At 37.4% G+C, this 27,541-nt stretch overlaps 1 protein-coding gene across 4 annotated transcripts; it reads right to left on the bottom strand.

Moving 5' to 3' along the window:
- Positions 1 to 2: 2 nt before the first annotated feature.
- Positions 3 to 27,339, bottom strand: ccdc50b (coiled-coil domain containing 50b). 4 transcript variants are annotated; one of them, XM_052111462.1, is made up of 13 exons: positions 27,071 to 27,339; positions 25,741 to 25,856; positions 15,263 to 15,386; positions 14,030 to 14,092; positions 13,803 to 13,926; positions 12,779 to 12,869; positions 6,850 to 6,952; positions 6,513 to 6,598; positions 6,356 to 6,418; positions 3,405 to 3,518; positions 2,792 to 2,898; positions 2,612 to 2,706; positions 3 to 2,527 (listed from the first exon to the last, which is right to left on the bottom strand). In XM_052111462.1, exons 2-13 carry the CDS (start codon positions 25,774 to 25,776, stop codon positions 2,388 to 2,390), a joined length of 1,146 nt encoding a protein of 381 aa, XP_051967422.1. In that variant the 5' UTR covers positions 25,777 to 25,856; positions 27,071 to 27,339; the 3' UTR covers positions 3 to 2,387. The 4 variants fall into 4 exon arrangements, with proteins under 4 accessions (XP_051967422.1, XP_051967425.1, XP_051967423.1 ...); XM_052111465.1 differs by lacking the exon at positions 15,263 to 15,386 and having other exon boundaries at positions 27,071 to 27,337; XM_052111463.1 differs by lacking the exons at positions 25,741 to 25,856; positions 27,071 to 27,339 and adding an exon at positions 17,247 to 17,381.
- Between the last annotated feature and the right edge of the window lie 202 nt (positions 27,340 to 27,541).

A 27,541-nucleotide genomic window follows, 5' to 3' on the forward strand; every position in this document is an offset into this window, starting at 1 on the left:
ATGTGTTCAGATGACTTTTATTATATAAAAAAACAACTGCTGTTAACCACAAATTGTACCTACTTTTTATTAGAAAATAATCAGACAAATTATGGGAACATTCTCCTTTATTTTTACATTTCAGAACCGGGGCATTCAAGACTCTGATGTCATCACCACAATGAACATGCACAAAAGGTTACAATGTGTGTGTGTGGGGGAGCAGTGACCTCTGCACTGAAATACTGTAGGCTGTCAGGACGTGACATGATGTTTGATGCTGTAATTTAATGCCATCAGAATTCCCCTGCATCACTTTTCTTCAGATCCACAAAATTTCCAGCTGTGAAAATCCAGGCTTTTAAAATTCTTGTAAATGAGTCTTTCGTGATGTCTGACCTTCTCAATATCAATAATCACACTTGCTTTTTTAGAGGTGAAATTAAGGAGCCCACACACTTACCAAACAAACATGCAACAAAAAACGTTAAAAGTATAAATTCTATTAATATGCGGCAAAATAAACAAAAACACTATAACAGGTCTATGGCGGCCTCCTTGATTATGTAAACTATTTTCAATCAAACATGTTGTAGCTTACAATGTAAATCAAATGTAAATGTAACATATTCCTATTAACAAACACCTAAAGATTAAAAAAGGAACTATTCTGTATAGTAGATAATGCTGCAGTTATGCACCCAATCCAAGTCAGATGTGGGATATTCTTACTGTACTTTATATCTCTGACATCTGACAATATACAGGCTAGGATGAACTTTGCTTTCCACATGAACTCAACTATGTTGAGATTCATGCCATTACATTTAACATGTCAATGCAAACTTTTGCTAGCCAATTATTACTCAACACTGTTGTGTGGAACCAACTGACACAGCTTTTTTTTTTAAAAGTAAATTCAAATGTTTATTTATTTGAGCATACCCATGGACTGTACGCATGACGAAATTTACATGACGACGATTTACATAACGTAGAGACTTAGCGGATCGCAAACAACCAAAGTATACTTTGGCCTGTAGAGTCTGATGCTCTTAAAATGACATAATATCCTGTAGTGACATTAATGTTAGTTTTGCAGATGATTGATTGTCAACAAAGTCTACTAAAACCAAATGTGGATCATAAAAGATGCTAAGCATTTGTTTTGTAGTTGCATAATAATTAATAGAGGATAATTAACTTTTTGATAAAATGTAGGGCTGTTGATTTATCATGTCAATATAATCATGTTATATTATATATAATTAAATTTACACTAAATACATTTGTATTTATTGAAACATTTATTAAATAGTCATGCCTCCAGACCCGTATGTAATTTCTGTAATAAAAGTACAGTTTGTCCTACCATCAGAGCAATTCAAGCTGAAGTACATTTGTTTTTTAACGAGCTATGTCAGCAGGGGGCAGTCAGTGCGCCTCAACAAACCTCACAAGCGGCGCAGCCACAGAATGAAAGACGGTCACACAGGACACATGTCAGCACAACAGAATGCAGGGATTTGGAGATGAGATTTTCATCAACTAATGCTCCAATAAGTGCTCCAAAAGCATCTGTCTGACATACACTGGCGGCCAAAAGTTTGGAATAATGTACAGATTTTGCTCTTATGGAAAGAAGTTGGTACTTTTATTCACCAAAGTGGCATTCAACTGATCACAATGTATAGTCAGGACTTTAATAACTTGAAAAATTACTATTACAGTGTATATCTACATACACCAAAAATATAATAAAAAAAGATTGAATGCAAGAAAATTCAATGTCAGAAAAGGACAGATGAACTCAATTGCAAAATGGATTGCTGTCAACGGTAGGTTTATGTTCAATGATATGTTTATAATTATTTGAATATTAAATATGTATAATTCTTTTTAATTATTATGAATTATTTATCTTGAATTATCTTTAATTGGGGTCCTTTGTCAGCAAATATTGATATATGCAATTAACTGCGATTAATTTGACTAATCAATCGGAATTTCATATAATTTGATTAAAAATGTAATTCGATTGACAGCCCTACTAAAATTTAATTATCATGTAATGTAGAAACCTTTGATGCATTAATGCATTTATTTGCTTAAAAGTTAACGTTTATCATTAATGGTGCGCTTGTATGTTCGCATTACATCTTATGCCCGCAGCTAGGTAAAATTTAACAAATGGATTTCCATACGAGCTTCCAAGTTGCAGTTTTCTAGGTCACAATTGGGAATTTGGATGGAGCACAGAATTAGACCAAACCAATTAAACAGGAAATCGCTGCTTACATTGTTAGTCTAAAAAGCCTAATCTGTGCCCACAAGCTGGTTTACACTGAAAAGAGCAAACAACACGTTTAAGCTATATTAAAGCAGACAGCACTGTGTTAGTTACATGATCACTGTTGTTTACAGTTCTCTTTCTTGCTTTTGGGGCGTCCTGCTTTGTCACTCTGCCTTTTAGTTGGTGGTACAAAGGTGGGTTCTGGTAAATAGTCATAAAATATACTGTGTGGGTTACGGGGGGCCAAACACAGACCTGTGGGGGAAACAGGAAATGCTGCTGTTGTGGCATATAATTGCAGTTATTGATGTTTCCTATTATACCACTGTGTGTTTGTACCTGACGGGGGGTTGGTGGAAATTTGGCTCTCGTTCTTTCTAGCCTTAAAGGTTGGGTCCAGTTCTTCCGCAATGTTGTGTATGTGTTGTGTTCCGCTGAAAAGAGAGAAGCAAGGTTCTAAGATATGTGTTGAAATAAGTTCATAAGAAACATGATAGTTTAAGGGAATGTGTGACTCACAGTGCAGTGCATGACGGGCTTGGTAGATTGCTTTCTATGGAGTAGTCTTCTTCAACAGGTGAGTGCAATCCTTCTGAGTTCAGCCTCTCTCTCAACATCTGCATTGCCTAAAATTGCAAAGAAAAAGTGTAACATTTTGCTAATGAAAGATCCATTCACACCTAAAGTGAAACAAAAAAGCAACCCAGTCAATAAATTTGATTTAATACAAGATAAAAACCCATCTGACCCAATTCAGATATTGCTTCTTTAATGTAAAATACAACACAATACAATGCACACACCTGCCTAAAAGCAAAAGCTGCCTAAAAGCACCAGAAAGTAAAGCTATAACTTTCTGTAATGCAAAATAAAGTCTAAACTCCTATCCAAATTTAAAGTGCAGTCAACTACAATAAAGCATTTGTAGGTTGACCTCCTGAAGAGAAGAAACACTGTCACTTTCAACATGTCAACTTCTAGCTCATTCAATGGTGTAAGTTTGGGGTGAGAATATCTGTTCAACCAACAGAAGACTGTTTGGGAAACCTGTTTGAGAAACAGGTTATTATTTTTTGCAATTCTGTTTGGTAAAGATTGGCACGTTGTGTTTTAATTAAGCAGCAATTCAGACCTTTCTGGTTGTGGTATTGCCTTCGTCTCTTGGTTCACTCGGCCTCGTCTGGATCTCTAGTTCTTGTGGCCTATTGCTTATTCTACGATGATGTTGCATGCATCTGGCAATTTCCTGACAAGCACATATACAGCGGAGTTAGTATTTGTCCCCCAGAGTTTTCTGGAGCAATTTAACTCCTGATACTTTGAAATTTGGGAATCAAGCAGGTGTTTAAACTATTGAGTCATAGAGAAGATCGGGGGTAAATTTCAATTACATAAATATGATGGTTCTGTACTTTATGTCTTATAATGTAAAGTGATTGCAATAAACCCACACTTGCATATATAAAGAAGGTAGATTTTAACTCCAAATGTCAGATTGGAGCAGATTGTATTTTTTATCATAGCTGTTGAAATAAACATGTTAACGCATGAGATTAATTTAAATGTTTAATGTGTTTTCTTTAAGCGATTAACACATTAACCAATATTTTTACATCACATTCTGAAATATTATTCAGCTTTTTTGAGATGTAAACACTGGTTGGCATAGGGCGGAACCTTTGAAATGTGTCATGGGATATTACAATGATGCACAAAACACAAACAAACACACAACATCGATTCCGTGTCAATGAACAAGTGATACCCTTAATTGTGTTTAGTACAAAACAAACCCAGATGGGACTTGTGATAAGCTGGATTCAGAGTGAAGCTTTAGCATTTCCCGAGGCATCGCTTTGTGCTGCAGTCTTTACGGATATTTCGGATGAAGTATCATTACATTTACCGTGCCAGCACTAAAAACTGTGGAGTTCAAATTGGCACAAATCATGTAAATGCGGCTTCACGATTGCTGTATCACACTGGATATTTTGGAGGACGAGGGTTTAAGAGGTTTATTGCCAATTGCAACGAATCAGCCAATCAGCAATTAGTCAACATACAACTTTGACTTGAAATGATTAGTCTAATGTTACTTGAATTGGTGCTATTTTAGTGCATTTCTATCTTTATACTGTGGAATACTTTGCATGGAAAATGTTACAAAACACTATTGTTACAGTTTGTTCGGTTTTCTTTCGTAAAAAAAACTAAATAAATGCATTTTTACAGAAAAAGAAATACAGTGGCAAGAAAAACTATGTGTACCCTTTGGAATTAGCTGTACTAGTAGGTCATAAAATGTGATCTTATCGTCATAAAAGTCACAAGTAAATTGCTGTTAAAAGTATTTGCCCCAATCCGGATTTCTTCTGTTTTTATGTATATCTCATAATAAATAGTAAAAAAAATTCAAACTAAATCTAACATAAAACAAAGGCAATCTGAGTAAACACAAAATACAGTTTATAATTGATAATGTTTTTTATTGAAGCAAAAAAGTTATCCAATACAACTGGGCCAGTGTGAAAAAGTATTAGCCCCCTTAGTTACTAAATCCCCTAATCTATGAAACTGCATTCATAATGGGGTTCAGATGGACTAGAGACACCCAGGCCTGATAACGTCCAGCCCTGTTCAATCAAATCAACAACTAAATATAACTTTTTCAGCAGCACAAAGTTGGTTAAAGGTCTCACTCAGTAGCACGCTTTGCCAAGGTCGAAAGGAATTCCAGAAATGATGAGGAAAAAGGTGATTGAAATACATCAGTCTGGGAAGGGTTACAAAGCTATTTCAAAGGCTCTGGGACTCCAAAGGACCACTGTGAAAGCCATTATCTCCAAATGGAGAAAACTTGGCACAGTAGTGAACCTTCCCAGAAGTGGACGACCTTCCATATTTCCTCCAAGATCACAGCAAAGACTCATTCAGGAAGTCACAAAAAAGCAACTCAATAAAGGTCACTGTTCATGACACCACTATCAGAAAGACACTGGCCAAAAATGTCATCCATGAAAGAGTGGTGAGTAGAAAAACACAGCTAACAACATTAAGGCTCATCTGATTTTTGCCAAAACACACCTTGATCCTCAAACCTTTTTAGAGAGTGTTCTGTGGACAGATGAGTCGAAAGTGGAACTGTTTGGAAGACAGGGGTCCCATTACATCTGGCGTAAATCAAACACAGATTGCCACAAAAAGAACATCATACCTATGGTCAAGCATGGTGGTGGTAGTGTGATGTATGGGAATGATTTGCTGCTTCAGGGCCAGAGTGACTTGCAAAAATTGAGGGAAACATGAAATCTGCTCTCAACCAGAAAATCCTATAGGAGAATGTCCGGTCATCAGTCCGTGAATTGAAGCTTAAGCGCCAATGGATTATGCAGCAAAACAATGATCCAAAGCATAGGAGTAAGTCCACCTCTGAATGGCTCAAAAGAAGCTAAAATAGTTCACGTAAAAATATTATCCCTTCAGTTTATGAGAATATTTGACCAAAAAACACATCCTTCACGGCAATCTCCCATTTATTCCAATGGGGAGTTCTGCAGAGCTTGTCACAGCAAGCAATTGTAACCAAGGGTGTCGGAGTTTAACGAAGGGTAAATTGGATGCCAGGTTTGCCAACTCCTGTCCCTAATTAGCTTTTGTTGACATTGATAGCAGATTGGGTTCACATACTTTTTCCAACCAACACTGTGAAAGTTTGAATGATGTATTCGATATGTACAAGAACAATACTATAATTTGAGTGTTATTAGTTACAAATTAGTGTTTGTTCATTAGTGTAACTTAGATTAACAAATTTGTACATAAATGCAGGTAAATCCAAAGGGTTCACATACGTTTTCTTGACAATGAGTCAAAAATCAGCACTTTCAAAATCTGTGCTTAATCGCAATTAAATATTATAATCAATTAATAGCACTATTTGGTAAATTTTGCTTTAGCTCTGGTCTCTCCTTTAATTCACTATTTCATGAAAATATGTAACTGTCTCTAAATTTATAATTCAACCATCTGTTAAGCCATCTACAGTACATACTGTAATCTTAGCGATTTTGATGATTTTTGTACCTCATCTTGGGCTACTTGTGCTGCTATGAAATCCACATCTGATCCAGAGCTCTGAGACAAATGCTGAACAAATGACAAAAAAAAAAAAAGACTTGAAAAAATGTATTAAATGTGCTTGTGTGTACTCCAGAAATATGGTCAACTCTATATACTCGACCTCTCTGTTAGGCAGCATATCCTCTTCCTCTTGTAGTCTTCGGGCCAATTCAGCATCTTGAAGCACCTGTTCCCAAACTCCCAACCCTGAAACAGTGAAAGACAGACAGACAAGAAACTTAAAGGGATAGTTCACCCAAAAATTATAATTACTTACATGTTCTTCCAAACCTGTATGACTTTTTTTTCTTCAGTTGAGCGCACAAGATGTTAGGCAAAATGTTAGCCTCAGTCACCACTCACTTTAATTGTATGAAGAAAAAAAAAGATACACTTGACTGAGACTGTCATTTTATATTTCCAGATGAGAAATATAAAAAAAATGCATCATCAGATACCTTCACACAGTGGAGAGATGCCATTATAGCCATGGTAACCAGCAGCAGCCCTCTGCTGTCTCATCTCCATTTCTTCTTCTTCCTGTAACTGTTTAGCTATTTCCTGTTAAGAAGAAATATTGTCTCACACACACTTGAAAATAAAAACAACTTTCTAACAGTGTTCTTTTGGTCAGTAGCAGTTCTGAGAACGGAAATGCCTTGTTGATGAGAGAGGTCAGTGGAGAAAGGCCAGACTGGTTTGAGCTGACAGAGAGGCTACGGTTACTAATAACCACTCTGTACAATTGTGGTGAGCAAAATAGCATCTCAGAATGGACAACCTTGAGGCGGATGAGCGACAACAGCAGAAGAACACGTTGGGCACTATATTAGGACCATAGTGTTCCTAATAAAGTGCTCAGTGAGTGTATGAGACATGTTAAGCCAATTGGCTCACATGGTGTAAGCTGATTGGTTCTTTGACATGTAATCGGGTAACCAATCAACTTGCGTCCCTCTCTTTGTGTAATATTTAAATAGTTTTACAGAGAATTCGGTTTCACTGCAGCACGCAGCGAGAGTTTTTTCTCTGGAACCCACCTCCACTCCAGCACCAATTGTCTAAATCTGCTACGTGGGGGTTGTTTATGTCTACTTGTGCAGCAGCATGTCATACATGTTAGATGCAGCATGCCATGCAGATGTAGTCTGCCAAGACCTATCTTTCAACAGGTCATCCCCACATTAACATGCTAAATCTTTCAGAGAGTTGTCATGACTGAAATGAGCATAATGATGGGCTACCACATTGGTTGTTTAGGTTGATTGGATGTTTTGTTAATGTCAACATGCGTCAGCATTCTGTAACGTGACATTGGAGCGGGACTTGATTTTATTCATGAAGAATTGGATGGTGAAAAGTTGTCTCAATGTGAGAGGTGGTTGGAAGGGAGGGGTTGAAAATGTAATGATAATGTTAGCAAAAAAGAAAACAATTTTAGAGATAGAGCAAGTTATACAATTTTTACGAAAGATTATGAAGACAACCCTTTGTTTTTCTTTGGAATGACAGTTCACAATAAAACCAGGAGCATGTATTTAGAAAGTAAATTTTACTTTTATGTTGACTTCTTGTTTTAAAGTACAACTAAAGTTTTGGTCTGTGCCTCATGAGGATCACCAAAGGCCAAACTAAACACATCTCTAATGCACAGGGTAAGAGAGAGGTGTTAAGCTAATCTCCTCTATTTAAACCACACATATCTTTTAAGTTTAAGTTCAGCCGGCAGAGGTGTTGTAGTGGGCAGTGAAAGTTCCATCACGGAGCAACTCAACAAAAGCACATCATTTAACACATCGTTAAAACCAACTCAACACCCACCGGAGCGCATCCAAGCCAGACCAGCGGAAAATACAGCTCACACACACACACACACACACACACACACACACCTACAAACACTCTATATGTGTGTGGCGCCCACAGAGAGCATGCTCAGACACTGTCCTGAGATCTGCTGCTTTACTGACCTGATTCTACAAACATCATTTACACTGACATCATGGAACATTACAATATGAGCAATGTAGATCTAAAGTGATTATTATGATGCCGTCACTTTGAGTGAGAACTGTGATTGGTTGATCGTGTCTGAATATGGTTTCCTTAACAAAAAAAATTATTGAGCAAGGCAACCATAGTTTCAAAATATCACAGTAAGATATTGTTATTAATACTGACATGTTTCTGATATCTCATTTCAAGTCAACATGAGATTGTAATTCTCACAAAACCTGTCAAGAAAATGTCCTGGTCATATTTAACCCCAAATCAATAAAAAAAATAAAAATATATGAAATTATATTCTGCGCAAAAACAATGAAGCCAACATTTATGAACATGAAGCTTTATTTTTCAACCCTTCTCGATCAAATTCCGATGGATAAAATCAAATCCTGCCCTTTCATGTTCACATTAATTCAATAAACTAATATTTATGGCAGTGGGGCTACTTTTAAGTTTTCACAGTTTTATTGTTATAATAATAACTCTAGTAAATGTTGTATTTTTGTAGGTTACAATGTCAAAATTATTAATAATACTTAGCAGTATTATATGGATCTGACTTTGGAATGCTTTTCTTAAGCGAGTTGAACTGGAATGACTTATGCTCCCAAAATCGCCCTACAAATTAACAATAAGCACACAATAAGTGCTTCATACGTCCACTAGAGGACAGTAGTTTAAAAAAGGATTGCGCATAACCATCACACTATTAATTCAGCCTAAAATAAAGATGAAGTCATCTTTTAAATACTCTCATGTCATTCCAAACCTGTATGAATCTCTTTCTTTCGAGAAACACAAAATGAGATATTAGGCACAATGTCTCAGGAGCTCTTTCAATACAATGAAAGTGAGAGGGGATGGATGCTGTGGAAATCCAAAAGTGACAGAATTGTAGTCTGTACTGCTTGAGCACTATATTGTGAGTCTTCTGAAGTCATATGATCACTTTTGCATAAGAAATAGACTGCAATTAATTCATAATTTCTTAAAAAACGTCCCCTCTGGCCAGGGACAAATTATGACTTGCAAACGCCCCGGGGCCAATTATCTCCAAGGGCCCTCTCCAAAAGTTGTGGAGTCATTTTTTTTGGGGTCCGAACTGTGGTCCGATTACATTATCAAAATGAGTACAAGCGGCAGCTGTTTACCACTGTAGGTAACTCTAGGTAACAACTCAAGAATACGTCACTGTGTCAAGCGAAGTAATACAATTTGTCTCTTTAGATTTACCACAAAAACTAAACACTTGTGTTCGTTTCCCACAGATGCATTGAATGTGCAATGATGACATGAATATTAGTGTTTGTCTGCCGCAAGCCCGTGGATGTGTTTCACGTGATGTGAAGTATGTGAGCTGCTCTCTGAAGGCGGTGTATTTAGACACAAGCAGGTGTGAGAAATGCACTATACCATAATAATTGCGATCGGGAGCCTGCAAAGACACAGATTAAACGTCATCACAAGTGGTTCACTTCCATGATTTGGTATGATTGTGTTCATATCAGCAGCGAACCGTACTGGAGTTCACATGAACCATACCCCAGACCACCTTTTCGAGAGGATCCGGGTTCAGTTTGCGGGTGCACACCCGAGTTCAGAAAACAACGTTCACATTATCCAAACAAACCAAACTTTGACGTCATTCGACACCGGGTACGCAACAAATATTCTAGAGTGAAAGCACCCTTATATTCCAACAGCCACAAATTCACAAAATCGTGTAATGTGGGCCTCTATTTGCCATTCAAACAAATCCGAGACATATAATTAGAAGGGGGAAAACCCACTTAAACACACCAGCCATATCCATATGTTGACATATGAAACAATTTAGTTTTATTTCAACTGAATTTTTATTGTCTTTTAATTTATACTTCCTTAAATTAAAATTTTATTACATTTAAAAAAGAAATCCTTATTTTATTTTTAATTTATTAATTCATACTCTGGACAATGATGTGGCATTGTTTCATCCAGATCTATTATTTATAGTTATTAAGATAATGTTAAAAATGCAATTCCCACAAAACATGTACTTGAATACACCTCTACTATCTATGATGAACATGAGTTCAAAGTCATTTTGATATCTTTGATAAGTCAAAAATGTCTAAGTGATGTAACTATCTGGAGACATAAAATAAAATCAGTAATAATTCAAATACAATTAAATAATAGAGTCTCATTTAAAGCTGAAATTCTTCAAAACAACATTTTGGAATAATCTTTTAAGTGTTGTGAAACAATTTTGTTTTAAATTATTATTATTTCAAAACACGTTTGTCCACTAGATCAAATTCAGTTGGTGTAACCATCATCATCATCATCATCATCATCAATCATGTGACAAAAAAAAGAAAGGAAATTTGCTTTTATAAACAAATTTGGCTGACAAATTTTATTTAAAAAATACAGTCGTATTTTTTTAATAATTGATAGAAATGATTTTCATACATGTAATAATTTGTATTTGAACAATGTATTTTCATGGTTTCATATTGAAAGTCTGGGACAAGGCCAAAACAAGAAACTTGAAAAGCACCAATAAAAAATGATGAAGGCCTATTAAATAGTTTCCAAGTCAGTTTTAATGAGCTAATATGCTTATTTTAATAAAAAAAAAACCCTGGGTCATCAAAGTACTTAAAGTTGAAGAAACACCCAATTATGTTTTGCCTTCATTTCGAACAGTATTTCAATTGTTTCATCATTTAAAACCTAACAAACCTCTTTTTGTGAATCGTTTTTGTTGGAAAGTATGCTTAATCAAATAAATGCCACTTTGCTTTGATATTTTGTTCTCTAATGCAATCTCGTTCAAACATTTTTAAGTGTGGCTTAAATGTCCAAATGCTTTTCGGGGCCACTTGCACTAGTACAAGCAGAAAAACCATAGACCTTTACACTTCATTTAGACATTTTCCAAAGGGCAGAATAAAGGCTCCAGACAGACTGCTTCAGAAAGCCTCTTGTAAACAGTCTTTCCACAAATACAGAACCTCACTGTTCCACATCGCTTTCTACTATGCATCCAACGGGATGTGGCCTCCCAGATGAGTGGTCACCTCCACCCTGGCAAACCACTCGTCACTCCGGAAACACCGCAGACATCGCCATGGGAACACTTTTGAAACCACTCCCGACAACAAAGCTGCTCCTTTAGGCGATAGAAATGTCACCCAACAGCTAAATAAAGGATGTGTTGAGAGCAGAAGAGAATACTTGAAGCAAATAGTTATCAGCGTGCAAGATCCTACTAGTGCAAGAAGGGTCTCAGTCTTCAATCTTTCTTTTTTGTCTTTTATGTTATTGACCATTCTTTATTCTGCTACACACAAGCATCTCTAGACAACTGGCACTCCATCTGAGTCCTGCATTGGCGGTTTAATCAGCTTAACATGAGGACACAGCTCCACAGGAAATGTACAAAAGAGGAATGAAAAAAATGCTTCTAAAGACTGCAAATTACACATAATTAAACTTGCCAAGCGATATCTATACATCAAAGAAGGTTCTCTCTTGTCTTGGACTTTCCCTATTTAAATCAAATTTTGCTATGTTTACACCTCTCATCCACACTAGAATGGCGATTTACTCCACTGAAACTAAAGTGTTTCAAAAATGCTCTCCATTACTGCAATTATTTATTTATTTGGAATGCCCAATTCCCAATGCACTCTAGGTCCTAGTGGTGGTGTAGTGACTCGCCTCAATCCGGGTGGCGGAGAATAAATCTCAGTTGCCTCCTTGTCTTAGACCGTCAATCCGCGCATCTTTCACGTGGCTTGTTGAGCGCATTACCGCGGAGACGTAGGAGGCTTCACGGTATTCTCAACGGCAACTCACGAAGCACCCCAACGAGAGCGATAACCACATTTATAGTGACCACGAGGGGGTTACCCCATGTGGCTCTACCCTCCCTAGCAACCGGGCCAATTTGGTTGCTTAGGAAACCTGGCTGGAGTCACTCAGCACACCCTGAATTCGAACTCAAGACTTTACTTGCTGAGCTACCCAGGCCCCACCATTTAGTACTTTATTGATGGGAATGAGTGTGAATGATTAGTGTGGATGTTGCATGAGTGGATGAGTGGATTGAAAATTGCAACTATTTCTGTAGATGTATATCAGGAGCAAGAGAGCATTTGGTTGAATAGCATTTAGTGATTTCCTCTTTTGCTCTATGAAGAATCATAAATTAAAGAACAATTAACTTTTATCTGGCAAAGATGAGTCAGCTTTCACAAAATGCTTGTCAAAACTGTGCATGTTTAGACATGTCTTCCGATGGAAAATCAAATTTGGATCACTCATAAAATCATGATATGTCATATAACTATCTAGTCAGATTGATCTTCGTCATGTTTGGTAACATACCTCGTCCTCTTCTTCTCTCCTCCTGGCCTCCTCCGCACATCTCTGAAGCTGTTCCTGAATAATCTGAGCGTATCTGCAGTCCTCGTCCTCCCTGAAGGAAAGTTTAAATGTAATCTAATTTTACATTAAAAAGGGAGGCTTGTTGTCAAATTGGGAAGTTGTCACAGGGCTATATCTCAGGTTTTGATTCAAAAGTCCAATTAGCGCAAATGTGTTTTTTCTTTAGCGGAGGCTTTGAATGTTTGTTCTAAACACCAACTTCATATTAGTAAAAGTTTTGTGAACTCCACCATCCAAAGTACATTTTCACAATCATCGTGTTTTTGTTATAGCTGTTGGGTAGATAAGCAAACATAATCAAACCATCCTGGCATACATTAAAGCTAGGGTAAATTCGATTATGAATATTTTCATAATATAAACGGTTCAACTGTGTTCTAAGGACAAGGGTATATTTAATTAATCTTATGTTGGGGCAAGTTGTCACATGTTTTAAATGTAATAAATGTAAATAAATTAATAACTTTAATATGTACTGGCCAAAACCTTTTACATTTTTGGTATTTCATAAATTGTTTGGTGCTATTATTTTATTTTAATTTTGCAAGTTCCATTTCCAACTTACCCCCAAATATTCACTGGAGTAAAAAGTGTGACAACTAGCCCAGGTCTCTCCAATATACTTTTTGCTTTCCACTTCTGTCTTTATAAGTAGCAATATCATGTACTTAAGCGCTGAACAAGCCAACTGGCACCAACAGTGGAAGAAATCTAAATGTTACTGAGTCACAGTAAGCTAAGTTCTCTCTAATGGTTTCAAGAAACGTTCCACTTTTGGCCAAACTTTCTTCTCTGTGGTTTGTCAATTTAAACCTCACAATACACCAACCAATCAGATTATACAACACGAATGAGTCAAGGCATCTGTTTTCCACAAACTCATTTAAATATCCTAAATATCTGTGGTTTGCAATGTTGCTGACGGAGTAATTCGAGGCACGTGTCGAGTCCTGATGATGCTTACAGTTGCCTGAGGTCTCGATGGAGTTTCGCTCGCAGTTCCTCTTCTTCTTGCAGTCTCCTCGCCAGACGAACATCGTTCTGCACCGCCTGGTTCTTCTGGATGTTGGTGCTGTAGAACTGTTCAACTGAGATGAGATGAGATGAGAGCATGAAAAAGGCTCAGGTGAATCAAGCTGAATCAGGTTCAGTTAAGACAGAAAAATAAAGGAAGTGGAGGCTAAAACTCACTTTCCTGCTCTTGAAGACTGTGAGCCACAGCTCCGTCCTCTAACACAGAGAAACATTGACACACTGTGGAAAAAGAGCACAAATACCAACAAGAGAGATAAAAAAAAGACAAATTTTAATCAAGGATGAATCAAGTAAATATCAGAGACAAACTACAGAATATTGAAAATACAACTTTCCACAAATTTCCAGAGAACAAAGAAATGCTAGAAAACAAGTAAAACACAACAGTATTTACTACACCATTTTAAAGCCTCATTTACATTGGGTCAATCAATTCAAATATGACATGTACCAACTTCTGCATTGTTCACGTCGTGATCTGATTCTTGTAACTAATACTTGTATCTGAGCGGCCTCACAGTTACAAGCACTAATATTGTTTGATATGCCATTTATTTATGTCCAGTGTAACCTGATGTGCTTTCTTTGATCTCAAACATTTTGAAAGGGAATATAAAGGTGAACTAAATAGGTTCTGTAAAATAAATTATGATTTTTAGATTAATCGTGATCTTCATTTGAATGAACAAATTAGAACATTCCCTGTATAATTTACAGCATAAAACAAGAGAGCATTTCTTTCATCTGTAAGCGAAATGGACAATATAACTGATATGTACCCAAATGAATCACAAATAAATCAAGCTGTATTGAAATCGAATCAAGAGCTTGTTATTCGAATCGAATAAAATTGGGAAATCTGAATCAATACCCAGCCCTACAATTAATGTAATTAATATTTTTAATTCAGCATTGGGTAAGTTACTCAAAAAAGTAATCCACAGTAAGAACATCTTTAAAATTGTAATCAGAGTACTTATTTGCTTATGATTACTTAAAAGTAATGAATTTGCTTTTAAATTACTTTCTAAAATACTTTTCACAGAAAAGTTTTCATTTTCCCACTCAACGAATTCAAACTAATGTCTTTTATTTTACTGTCGCTCGCAAGATATACACTCACCTCACGTTTCTCCCTTACAATGACTCGTTAGTGACTCTAATGCATCACAGAAATGCAAACCGATATAACTATGAAAATATTTAATTTTAAAATGTATTCTACATAAACATTCTTTTAGAAATAAATCTAACCCAAGCAATGTAAGTGCAGTGTAGTTCTAGCGGGAAGACTAGCAGCTGTACATTATTGCACCATCATCTGGGTAATTTCCAGCCAATCGCATGTAAGCCTATCACATTTCTGTTTCAGTGTGCTAACGCGACAACCTCCACCACCCCACCACCACCAGTTGAGTCCCGTCCTGCACGGGGGTAGGTTCCTCGCCCGTCTCCTATCTCCGGCAGGATGTGACGGTTCAGAGTACAACTTCTTCGGACCGCCAGACGGGGCCTACGCCAAAGAGAGACATTACTTTTCTGTTTTACATTCATCAAATAAATGTCATCTTAAATTTCACTCAAGTCTGCGAGTCTTCCTTTCTAGAAATGAACTTAAAAGTACTCTGAATCAGAATGAGCTTTATTGGCAAGTGTTCTAATGTACACAAGGAATTGTTTTTTGGTGATAGGAGAAACCAGCAAGCAAGTGCACACAGAACATTACAGTGGGACACAGAATATAAAAAAGGTAAGAGTTTAAATAGACATACGAAATGATAGGACATATAACAAAGTATGGCATATGCACGTGGTAATATAAGTACATGGTAAAATAATTTACTTTATTTGAAGTAAACTGAATTACATGAATATAAACTGTAATTCCTTACACTACATTCACATTACACTACACTACATACACTACATGACTAATAAAGTAATAACATGACAGTATTTAATTTCTTAGTTATCAGATTACACCTCACACTGCTAGTGATGAAGTATTTTGCTGCCATCAACAACAAAGCTGTGCATGGGTCCATTTTGGCGTTGTGAGTCCAAAGATGCGAAAACAGCAATGAGAATCTTCACAATGTCATCTCATAAGTTCGGTAATTCCAACAAAACGAAACACAGTATACTTGACTTGTGTTAACAAATCACACATACACTGATTGTTAGATTCTTGAGCAGATTTGTGTTTTGCCCCTCTCTCTTTTTCCCCAAATGCCACACAGGAAAACTACTGCAAAGCATTCCAACTGGGTCAAACAGAGCACAATGGCTCAGAGAAAAAGGGAAATATGTCCAATTAGATTACAAAGGTGTGTCTGCGTTTCTGGACTGAACTGAAGCACACACCAAAGCCAATATGGCAGGGGTCTGTTTAACTTTATATAAACCTATAGCGACCTTAATGTACACACAAACACTCTTCTAGAGTCAAGCAAAACACATAAGCACAGAGTAACTCTCTCTCTGTCTCATGCTCTAATTAAGCAGAAAAATCAGAGCTAATAAAGCCCATTAACTTTTTGAACATGAACACAACCATGATAAACATCAGAGTCATAAAAGCTTACACTACACTGCACTCTCATTACAGGTCTGTGTTGCTGTTAAGACTTGCTACAAAGTCATTAAATGCTCAAAAAGACACTTATTACATTTAATAATGCAGCTCTCTGGAATATTCCATTTTGATTGGTCAATCGCTGCATTCTGCTGTAAAATATATTAGCATACATAAAACTTATTTCTATCAACTTGATAGAAAATGTACGACTGTCCCACAGTTTTATTTCCACCAAACCAAACAATTTTGCCACTAATAAAGTGTTTTCAAAAGTTAGTTTACTTAACAAGTGGACATATAGTGTCAAGGTAAATATAACTTTAAATATCACAGAATATTTTTTCCAATCAAGCTGTTATTTTGCCAAATTGCACAAAAAAATTCCAAGAATATTATTTTAATATGTGTATTTAGGATATATAACATGTTAGCTATGAAATACGTTTTAGCAAGCCAAAGGAGATGGTCATTTTATTTTAAAAAATGTGCTGGAAATTACACAGTAGTGAGAAATTTCATGACTTAAAAAAAACAAAATAAAAAAAAATATATATATTTTGTAAAAAAAATTATTTAAATAAATCTCCTTTGGTGCATTTGCATGTGCACTGCTGGACATTGCTAGAAGACAAATAATAATAAAAAAAAATGTAGTGTGCAATTTTTTTAATGAGACTCCCTTCTATAAATCACCAGTTCTAAAAGTGCTAGAAGTTGAATAAACATCCATATATACAGTAAATGCTATTCAGAGTTGCAAAATGTTTAATAATTTGACACTAAAGTAGATTTTACCTTTTCTAAAGATCTGTCTCCGTCCATTCGTCAAACTCTGTCTATTGTCATCGTGTAGGACATACACATACGCATGTGAGTTCATCCTGTACGGTAAAGGCCCGTCTTTCTTCCTCTACTGTTAGTAAACAGTGCTGGTTCTTGGGCAGCTGTATTTTTTTTTAAAGGGGGGAGGGGGCTTTCTGGATCTGCCGGCACTTTCGCCCTGCGCCGAGATGGAAAAGTTGACATGGGCACTCTCAGGATAGAAGTGTGTTTCATAAAGAGCTGGCAAAGTCACCATTAAAATAAAGGGGTTTTGTGCAAAACAAGAGGCCATAACCAGTGTTGTGCAACTTAAAATTAGCACCTGCTTCTACACCAGAAACAGAGTGAAACTAATGAAAAGTAAAAAATCTGAAGGTCAGTTGCCTTTGAAAATGTTATGCCTTAAATTGAAACAACATGAGGTTGAGTTAATGATGACAGAATTTTCAATTTGGAGAGAACTATCCTTTTAAACACATATTTTTCCTGACAGCTGAAAGAATTAGTACCATGTAAAGGAAAAAGCAAAATTAAAATTGTGATGATCAGTTCCTGACAACCCACATAATAACATGCACTAAAGGTATATGAATGAATATTATTATGGAATGTCTAATACGGACTTAGAAAGGGTGTAAAGGAAAGGTGGAGTGTGGAGGGGAGGGGTCAAAAAGAGTGTGTTTGTTTGAGTAAAAATTAGAGTGGTCTGCCCAAATCGTTTGACCCCCTTCAGCTGAGCAGAGGCCCCCAGGCCAAACAGATGGTGCTATTCACAGTCAGAGAAACAAAGAATTAGGGAGAGAGGGAGAGATAGAGATAGAGGGAGGGAGGGAAAAGTAATCAGGACCCCAGCATGAAACTATCAATCTATCTTTCCTCTGCTTTTCTCTCTCAATCCCCCTCTTCCTCCTGTGGTTCTTTGTCTATATTTGGCACGGAGAGCCGCTACAGAAGCAGAAGCTATAAATATCCAGTGGTGAAGTTGAGGGGGGCTCACTCACACATGAACTCAGAAAAGCAGGTCAGAAACTCTGTGCCAAAACATAGTGAGCTGCCTTGCTGTCTATCTTCTAAGGGGCTCGCACAGACTGAATGAACATGCATAGTGCAACATCCAAAGACGTCTTAGTTGTTTTAAACAGGGCTGTCCCTATTAATGTCACCCTCCGGGCCCAACAGTCAAAGACAATTAAAAAACACCAAAAACGGACACACAAACGCATTCAGCCTAAGCATCCCCCTTAGGCGGCATCCTAACTTAAGGTGACTCATTTGGAATGCTCTACATAGGTAGCACCTCTGCAAGCCACACACACACACAGCACTACACACTTACTATACAAAATCGTATGGGGGACTTGAGTCACAAACTATTTAAAACAGAGGTTGATGTTAGCATGTTGCTAAGCTAACAAAATTATATTCTAAGTGGCCGCTTAGACCAAACACTTTTTTGCACAAAAAAATATAGATTACAACAGAATTCTGGTGTCTCCAGACACGTTTTTTTAAGAGGTTAAAGTTCTTTCTTACATAGTGTCTAAAAAATACAAGTATTAACGCTGACTACCACCCCTGGAGTCACAAGTTTAAATCCAGGGTGTGCTGAGAGACTCGATTGCTAAGGAGGGTAGGGTCACTTGAGGTAACCTCCTCGTGGTCACGTTTAGGGGTTCTCGCTCTCAATGGGACGCGTGGCAAGTTGTACATGAATCGCGGTGAGTAGCATGAGCTTCCACATGCTGTGAGTCTCCGCGGTGTCACGCACAGGGAGGCATGTGATAGGATGCGCAGATTGACGTCTCAGAAGCGGAGACAACCGAGAGTTGTCCTCCGCCACCCAGATTAAGGGGAGTAACCGCGCCACCACGAGGACCTACTAAGTAGTGGGAATTGGGCGTTCCAAATTGGTCCAAATGTCTCCAAACACGTTCTTTAGAAGTTAAAGTTGGCACTTCTGCCCGAGTAGCTGGAATAAAAGAGAGATGCAGGACAACATGCAAAGACACCTAAGTTGTTTTTAACACGCAGTCAAAACAAATGTGGCACTCCTGAAAAAACTGCGTTGGCCTAAACAGCCCCTTAGGCAGCATCCTAACTGGAAATTCAGGTGACTCATTTAGAATGCTCTACATAGGTAGCAACTCTGCATGGAACACAAATAGTGCAATACACTTATAATACTAAAGCATATGGGGGACTCGACTGGAAAATTCAGTTTTTAGTAGTTCGAGCTATTTTTAAAATGTAGCGCTCCTGTGCGGGGCACTAAAAAGCCCAATGTGGCGCATCGGTCAGGGATGTCCAGCAAGTGCACGTTTACACAGAAAGACAATTAAAAAACAGCAAAGATAAGCACAAGAATGCATTCGGTCCGACCTACCCCTTAGGTGGCCTAAGTTAGTTCACACTACAAGGCCATATTAAATTAAGTTTTAATGAAGCTTTAAAAAGTAATTAAGCTTTAAAAACTAAATTAATTTAGCCGTTTATGCCCCTCATCCATGGTAGAGCTGCGCTTTCGAAAATGCTCTCCTTTGCTTCATACGACGACATTAGGAAACTGAATACAATGTTGTCAAACTAAAATGGATTATAACCTAGTAAATTACTGATTTTGAATGGTCAACATTGCCACAAACTCTGAATAAACAAATAGCACTTCTCTTGCAAAGCGCAAAGGAAGCTACACATACTATTGGTTCCAATAGTTAGATGTTAGCATGTTGCTAATCTAATAGTTTTATACCAATGCAAAATATTCATTTATGAGAGACAGGCCACTTCCATTAAAATTAATGGGAGAAATTGGAATGCTAAACCAAGGAGCTATAACACCCAGTGGATGTAGAAAGGATGTCCCTCCTTACAGGTAAAAGAGCCAATCACCTTTTCAATGCAGACATGGCCTGTCAATCAACTCGAGAACGCACATGCACATTAGCTATACAAACTTTGAAAATTGTGCTTTTTAGAGTAATAGCACAATTTATGATACCAGTTTTGTCAGATTATATGGCTGATTTGAAATATGTTGTTTAACCCTCTGGGGTCGATGCTGGATTTTTTTCATCATTACAGCGGAAACAACTTAAAATTCTCCATCATTTTGGGGCATACAGATAAATGCAAGACATCATTAGAGACTATAAAGGGTCTACTTTTATTTGTGTACACTCACAATAACAACAAAATCTTGTGCTTTTGTAAAATAAAGAAAATAAAAAGGGTGAGCTTTCAGCAGTCTCTGTGTTCACGAGCATATTTCTGAAACACGTCACATAAATTAACTGAAACTCCACGAATACTTATCACACAATCATGAAACATATGTCTAAAGAAAGCTTAAAATGTCTACTTTTAAATAAAACAATTCAAATTTAAAACAATTATTCTCCTGCAATGTAATCTGTATGAAACAAAGTGATTTACAGTTTCTCCTGGCTCAGCTAATTATCTCTAATGTGATCACACCCATGGGCAGAGGGCGCTATTTATACGGGAATGTGCTGAGACAATCAATGCAAATGGTAAACGCCCCCGACTGTACCTTAAAAACAAAGTACATTCACTTTTCTGTGCATTTGAAAGACAGCACGATACACAAGTGAGAAAACTCCTGGATAGTGACGAAGAGTTACAATTTTCCTCAGAAGAAGAGCGGGACTCCGATGAATGTTTGTATTTTGAGACTTGATCCAGCCGAGGATACAATTTCGGATGAGTAAGTAATTTCGTTTTCATTAGTTGAAATGCTATTTTATATAAACATGTTCATATTTTACTAGTGGGACTGTTTCCAGACTTGCCAGCTAATAAGCAAGTTTTAGTTACATTTAAATGCAGTTTTGGCTAAAGCAGGTATTTAAATTGTATGCTCTATGATATAAATATGATATGTAATATGATATAAAATTATATGAATGTTTAGAATATATTTTATTTAGTGTTAATGGTGCCTCATTAGCATCAACAAATCTTGTGCTTGCAAATATGTGTTCAGGTTAAATGAGTAAAATGCACTTTATATATGCCCATATAAAAAAACAAAATCAGCATATTATAATGATTTCTGAAGGATCATGTGACACTGAAGACTGCAGTAATGATGCTGAAAATTCAGCTTTGATCACAAATTGCATTTTACAATATATTCAAATAGAAAACTGTTCTTTTAAATTGTACAATAATTCACAATATCACTGTTTTACTGTATTTTGGATCAAATAAATGCAGCCTTGGTGAGCAGAAGAAACGTCTTTTAAACGGTAGTGCAGGTCTAAAATTAAGTAAAGTCTTTATGTAAAGAAAATGTATAGTTAGATTACTTCTTTTAACCTAAAACTTGATTTTGATCATTAAGTCTCCTCACATTCATTCTCTTACTGTCACATTCCTCATTGATAGGCCCAGGGGAGGGGTCTTTGTCTCCTGAGGTGTGAACAATCAATATTCATGATAGTTCACGCCTCCTCGCATATGACCTTTCTAACACTAAAAGTGTCTTACAAAATTAAATGGCTATATTGTTTTGTATGAATAAGTGATCAGGATGGTTTTCACATCATATTGTAGCAAAAACTCTAGGCTACAAGATCCAGTTCTCAAAAGGCTTGTGGACAAATGTTGAGTATGTGTTATATGGCCTTATTTCAATGACTTAAACATTTTGATTTTTCAAAAACCATGCATAAACGTTATTTTCTCAAAAATACAAACATGTACACACATGTTGCTCACATATTATTGTAGCCCAGTTTGTGCTGAATACAATGTTATCAGACTTTAGCCATTAATGTGAGCACAAATGTCAAGGCCCGTTAAAACTTCTCCAGGGCCCAAAACACCCTCAGACCCCAGAGGGTTAAACGTAAACTTGGCAACAGTTTTTGAGATTTCGGTGTTCCCCCATTCAAGCAGATAGGAGCTGCACAGTCATAAGCCTCCCGAGAGCATTCCAAAGATGGCCGAGACTTTGGTAATACTCTAATAAGCATACTTTAAAAATACACAGCACACAAAAATATTGGATGAAATAATCCCAATAGTTAATCAGATTAAGCTTTCTGTAATATAAGTATGTTTTTAGTAACATATATCTCATCTCGTCAGACAAAGTTCTCTCAATTTTGCCCAAAACAAGGTATCTTAGAATGCAGCACAACGTTGCATGTCTTTGCATTAGAGTGTGTCTATAATGCCTTGACCAGCAGATTTTTTACCTGTTTGGGCATATTTCTTATTGAAAATCTTTTTTTATTGTATTTTTTTTTTAAATAGCCAATAACCTTAACTTTACACAAACCATGATTTGCTGCTTGCAATTGACTAGCAATAGCTAGTCAAAGGAAGATGATTTTAAAGGGGAGGAACATACTCATTTTCGAGACAAAAATTTGTACACGACCCTTAGTCGTCAATATTTTGTATCTATTTTCTCAGAAGAAAAACACTTTGTAAATGCATATAGTACATGCTCATATTTCATTTGGCTTTTTTAAAGAGTACACTAGCAAATATAAGTGCTCAAAAGATAATAGACATATAGGCATAAAACAAATGCTGTCTAGAGTGGTTGCTCACCAGGTTTTGGAACAGAGCTATTCTGTTTGTATAGTGTCCAAGCTCACATAAACACACACAGAGCGTATGCTTTCTAGGTATGAGAGCCATAATCACCTGTCCATATGAATGACAAAAAAAAAAAACAACTTAACCCAAATAATACTTCCCTGTTCTTCCAGAGTTCCTCAAGTCTGAGTAAACTGATCAAACTTGTGCTTACAAAGGTCTGTCTTAACTGACATCACGCTAGATGTATTTGTCTTCGTCTACAGTCAGTCTAAATTCTCCTGCACTTGAACTCTTCGCACCCTTTTCTGATACTAAGCCTCAGGCCAAAACGGGAGAAGACTGGAATCTCATGCCAAATCCTGATAGAGAAACAGGAATACTAGGAAGCACTTGGGCTCATCAAGGGCAGATAAGAGCAATGAGTGTGTGGAATGGAGTGGATATACTCCATTTCTTATCAGTCTCTCAACGCTCGCTCGGTCCTGGTCTCACTTCACATTCCTCAAGGCTGATCTCATCTCATACAATACACAACAGATGACATCTAAAACAACGCAACTCAGAAAAACGTGCACAGGCGTATTTTCAAAGTTAACAAATTCTGATGGCTGCTGCTGATGTTTACAATCGCTTCCTTCTTATCATGCAGTAACTGAGACAATGAAATTATTAGATAATTAGTAGAGGTTGAGATGGCAAGCATCACTATTGTTATTGTCTATACTTAAGGCCTTTTTGCACCGGATGCAGCACAAAAAAGGCCCTTTCATTTTAAAAGTGAGGCAAATAATCGCCATTATAGCACATTCACAACTTTACATTAGGTACCGCTGATCAGTCAATTTTACTCCAGTCCATTTGTGGTGCAACACTCACTTCAGGTGGTCCGCCCTACGCCTATCAATGATGAGAAGAACTACTTGACAAGTTTAAACAACTACCATGGATTTACCGAAGGAAAGCGAAACAAACCAGTTCTATAGAGAGTCTATAAGATCCTTAAAAAATGGTTTATTAAAAAGCGTTACCAAGGAATAGATAACTGGTATTTATTGTGAAGAGAACTCATGTGTGATTAGCAGGGATGCAAAGGCAAACATGCAGAATTGAGATTGAGATACAAAAAGACAATCCATGTAAGATCAGAAATTTTTTCGCATAGCGATATAAGGCAGAGATTCAGCAATATCGTTTTCATGATAAGAGAACCCATATTGGAAAAAACGTATTTTAGACATTTGATGAAAGTAAAATACATGGACTGTCCACTCCAATGCCATCATTAAGTTTGCTGACGATACGACGGTGGTAGGTCTGATCACTGACAATGATGAAAGAGCCTACAGAGAGGAGGTGCACACTCTGACACGCTGGTGTCAGGAGCACAACTTCTCCCTCAACGTCAGTAAAACCAAGGAGCTTGTAGTGGACTTCAGGAAGAAAGATGGAGAACACAGCCCCATCACCATTAACGGAGCACCAGTAGAGAGAGTCAGCAGTTTCAAGTTCCTCAGTGTCCACATCACTGAGGAACTCACATGGTCCGTCCACACTGCGGCCGTTGTGAAGAAGGCTCACCAGCACCTCTTCTTCATGAGATGGCTGAGGAAGTTTGGAATGAACCAGCACATCCTTACACGATTCTACACCAGTACTGTAGAGAGCTGGCTCCATCACCGCCTGGTATGGCAATAGCACCGCACAAAACCGCAAAGCCCTGCAAAGGGTGGTGCGAACTGCCAGAAACATCATCGGAGGTGAGCTTCCCTCCCTCCAGGACATATATACCAGGCGGTGTGTGAAAAAAGCTCGGAGGATCATCAGAGACTCCAGCCACCCGAGTCATGGTCTGTTCTCACTGCTTCCATCAGGCAGGCGGTATCGCAGCATCAGGACCCGCACCAGCCAACTACATGACAGCTTCTTCCCCCAAGCAGTCAGACTGTTGAACAATTGATCTCTCACGATCAATAATTTGCACTTTATTAATCTATAATCTCACACTGGACAGTCAGCATATTCTCCTCAATACAACTACTTATATATATATATATATAAATAATGTATACTCTTTACTTATTGTATTGTATATTGTTTACTGTACATTGTATATCATTATTGTGTTGTGTAAGAATGTGTACATCTGATATGTAGATTGTGTTGCGTAAGTATGTTGTTTACTGTAATTGGTATATGTCTCGTCACTGTCATAACTATGTTGCTCGGACCTGCACACAAGAATTTCACCTACTGTTGCACTTGTGTACATGGTAGTGTGACAATAAAGTGATTTGATTTGAAATACACATCCTCACTGCCAGTTCAGGATTTCTTCCTTGAGTTACACTAAATGTCGATGGGCTTTAGCACCACCAATTGCGCTGGTTTTGGTAACTGCAGAAGCCCCTGACACATGATTCAAATCTTATATATTATTGGTCCAGGCATTTCATTGCTGGTCGAGGAATAAACAAATCGACACACTCACTGTAAAAAACGAACTTGCTTTGTCAGTGTGCGAATGTTCGATTACGGTTTGAATGGCAGGGTCTACTGAGGGGCACTGTTCCCCCAGATTGTCCTTACTCCCACCCCAAAAAACACAATCAAGTGAGACCAACCCAAGAGAAATTATCAAGAAGCACATCCCAAACCGACAAAGAGATAAACAGTTGCCCACCCTAAAGATCAAAATACCCCCCAAAAAGATCACATCCCAGTCCCGCTCCTGATTTACTTTGGCCCGTAACTTGTTCCCGCACAATTTGTGCTAAAGGTGTCTGCTAAATACGTAAATGTAAAATGTAGTTATTATGCACTGTATTTCTAACAAGGACTAAAGAGTCTGAACGTAAAGTAAAGAGATTAAGAGACTCCAAAATAAAAGACGCACCGTCATAGACACCAGGCAGGTTAGATTTGTCGACATCAGTTTCTGCCATGGCTGAATTCACGCTGAGGTCACAGTCTCATGATCTGAAGAATCCTGCAGCATCAAACTCCTGCAGACTTTGAAACATAACATACCAACATGAGAACTGACACAGAAAATTATCTTTAAAATATGTTTCCATACAGGAATCTGATATACTGAAATATATGTTCATATAGTTGATGCAACAGTCCCTCTTGCAGCAAAGCACCCCCACAATATGATGCTGCCACCCCCATGCTTCAGGGTTGGGATGGTGTTCTTTGGCTTGCAAGCCAACCCTTTTTCCTTCAAACATAACAATGGTCATTATGACCAAACAGTTACATTTTTGTTTCATCAGACCAGAGGATATTTCTCCAAAAAGTAAGATCTTTGTCTGCATGTGCACTTGCAAACTGTAGTCTGGCTTTTCTATGGTGGTTTTGGAGCAGTGGCTTCTTCCTTGCTGAGCAGCCTTTCAGGTTATGTCGATATAGGACTAATTTTACTGTGGATATAGATACTTGTCTATATGTTTCCTCCAGCATCTTCACAAGGTCCTTTGCAGTTGGGATTGATTTGCACTTTTCGCACCAAACCACGTTCATCTCTAGAAGACAGAATGCATCTCCTTCCTGAGCGGTCTGATGGCTGTGGTGTATAAACCACAGCCACTCATGGTGTTTATACTTGCATACTATTGTTTTTACAGATGAACGTGGTACCTTCAGGCATTTAGAAATTGCTCCCAAGGATGAACCAGACTTGTGGAGGTCCACAAATATTTTCTGAGGTCTTGGCTGATTTCTTTTGATTTTCCCATGATGTCAAGCAAAGAGGCACTGATTAGTGAAGGTAGGGCTTAAAATACATCCACAGGTACACCTCCAATTGACTCCAATTAGCCTATCAGAAGCTAATTGGCTAAAGGCTTGACATCATTTTCTGAAAATGTCCAAGCTGCTTAAAGGCACAGTTAACTTAGTGTATGTAAACTTCTGACCCACTGGAATAGTGATATAATCAATTAAAAGTTGAACAATCTGTCTGTAAACATTTGATGGAAAAATTACTTGTGTCATGCACAAAGTATATGTCCCAAACTACTTGCCAAAACTATAGTTTGGTAATTTGAAATCTGTGGAGTGGTTAAAAACAACCTAAGTGTATGTAAACGTCTGACTTCAACTGTAACTATACTGTAGCCTAATTAAAAACAGGTCCATGCTATATGTGTAACATGCATACTGTAATATCAAGTGTACAAAAACAATTCAAACATACCATTTTTGTAATAAAACACACTTACCCACTTCTGCCGCTTCATAGACACTTCTGTGATCTGTAAACGTCGCTCATCCACAGCAAAGCACAGCACACGCACGCTCTTGATTCAGGCGTGAGTTTGACACACAAAAGAACAAAAACACCCATCTGTTATGTGACAGCAGTCTAACAGTAGAGTCTCTACTCTAAATAAACAGATTAATCTCTCTTATACATGAGTTCTGCTTGCTTTATTCTGCATGTTTGTCTTACTGCCGTTGTTACTTTTGTCCTAAACTAAACCAAAACAAAGCTAATATCGTGATTAGGTGTGCATTTCCCGCCACCTGCTGGTGAGTCTGAAGAATAATTTAAAGACTTGTATGTTCATAACATCAGACGCAGGCACTGTATTAAGGTCCCATATCACATCTAATTTAATTGTTATCTTGAGTTTTTGACAAGTGCACATTTAAAAAAATATATATTTTCCTATTTTATTCTAAATAAAAGT

The sequence above is a fragment of the Xyrauchen texanus genome, chromosome 39, assembly GCF_025860055.1.
Source record: "Xyrauchen texanus isolate HMW12.3.18 chromosome 39, RBS_HiC_50CHRs, whole genome shotgun sequence".
NCBI classification, from domain to species: Eukaryota; Metazoa; Chordata; class Actinopteri; order Cypriniformes; family Catostomidae; genus Xyrauchen; species Xyrauchen texanus.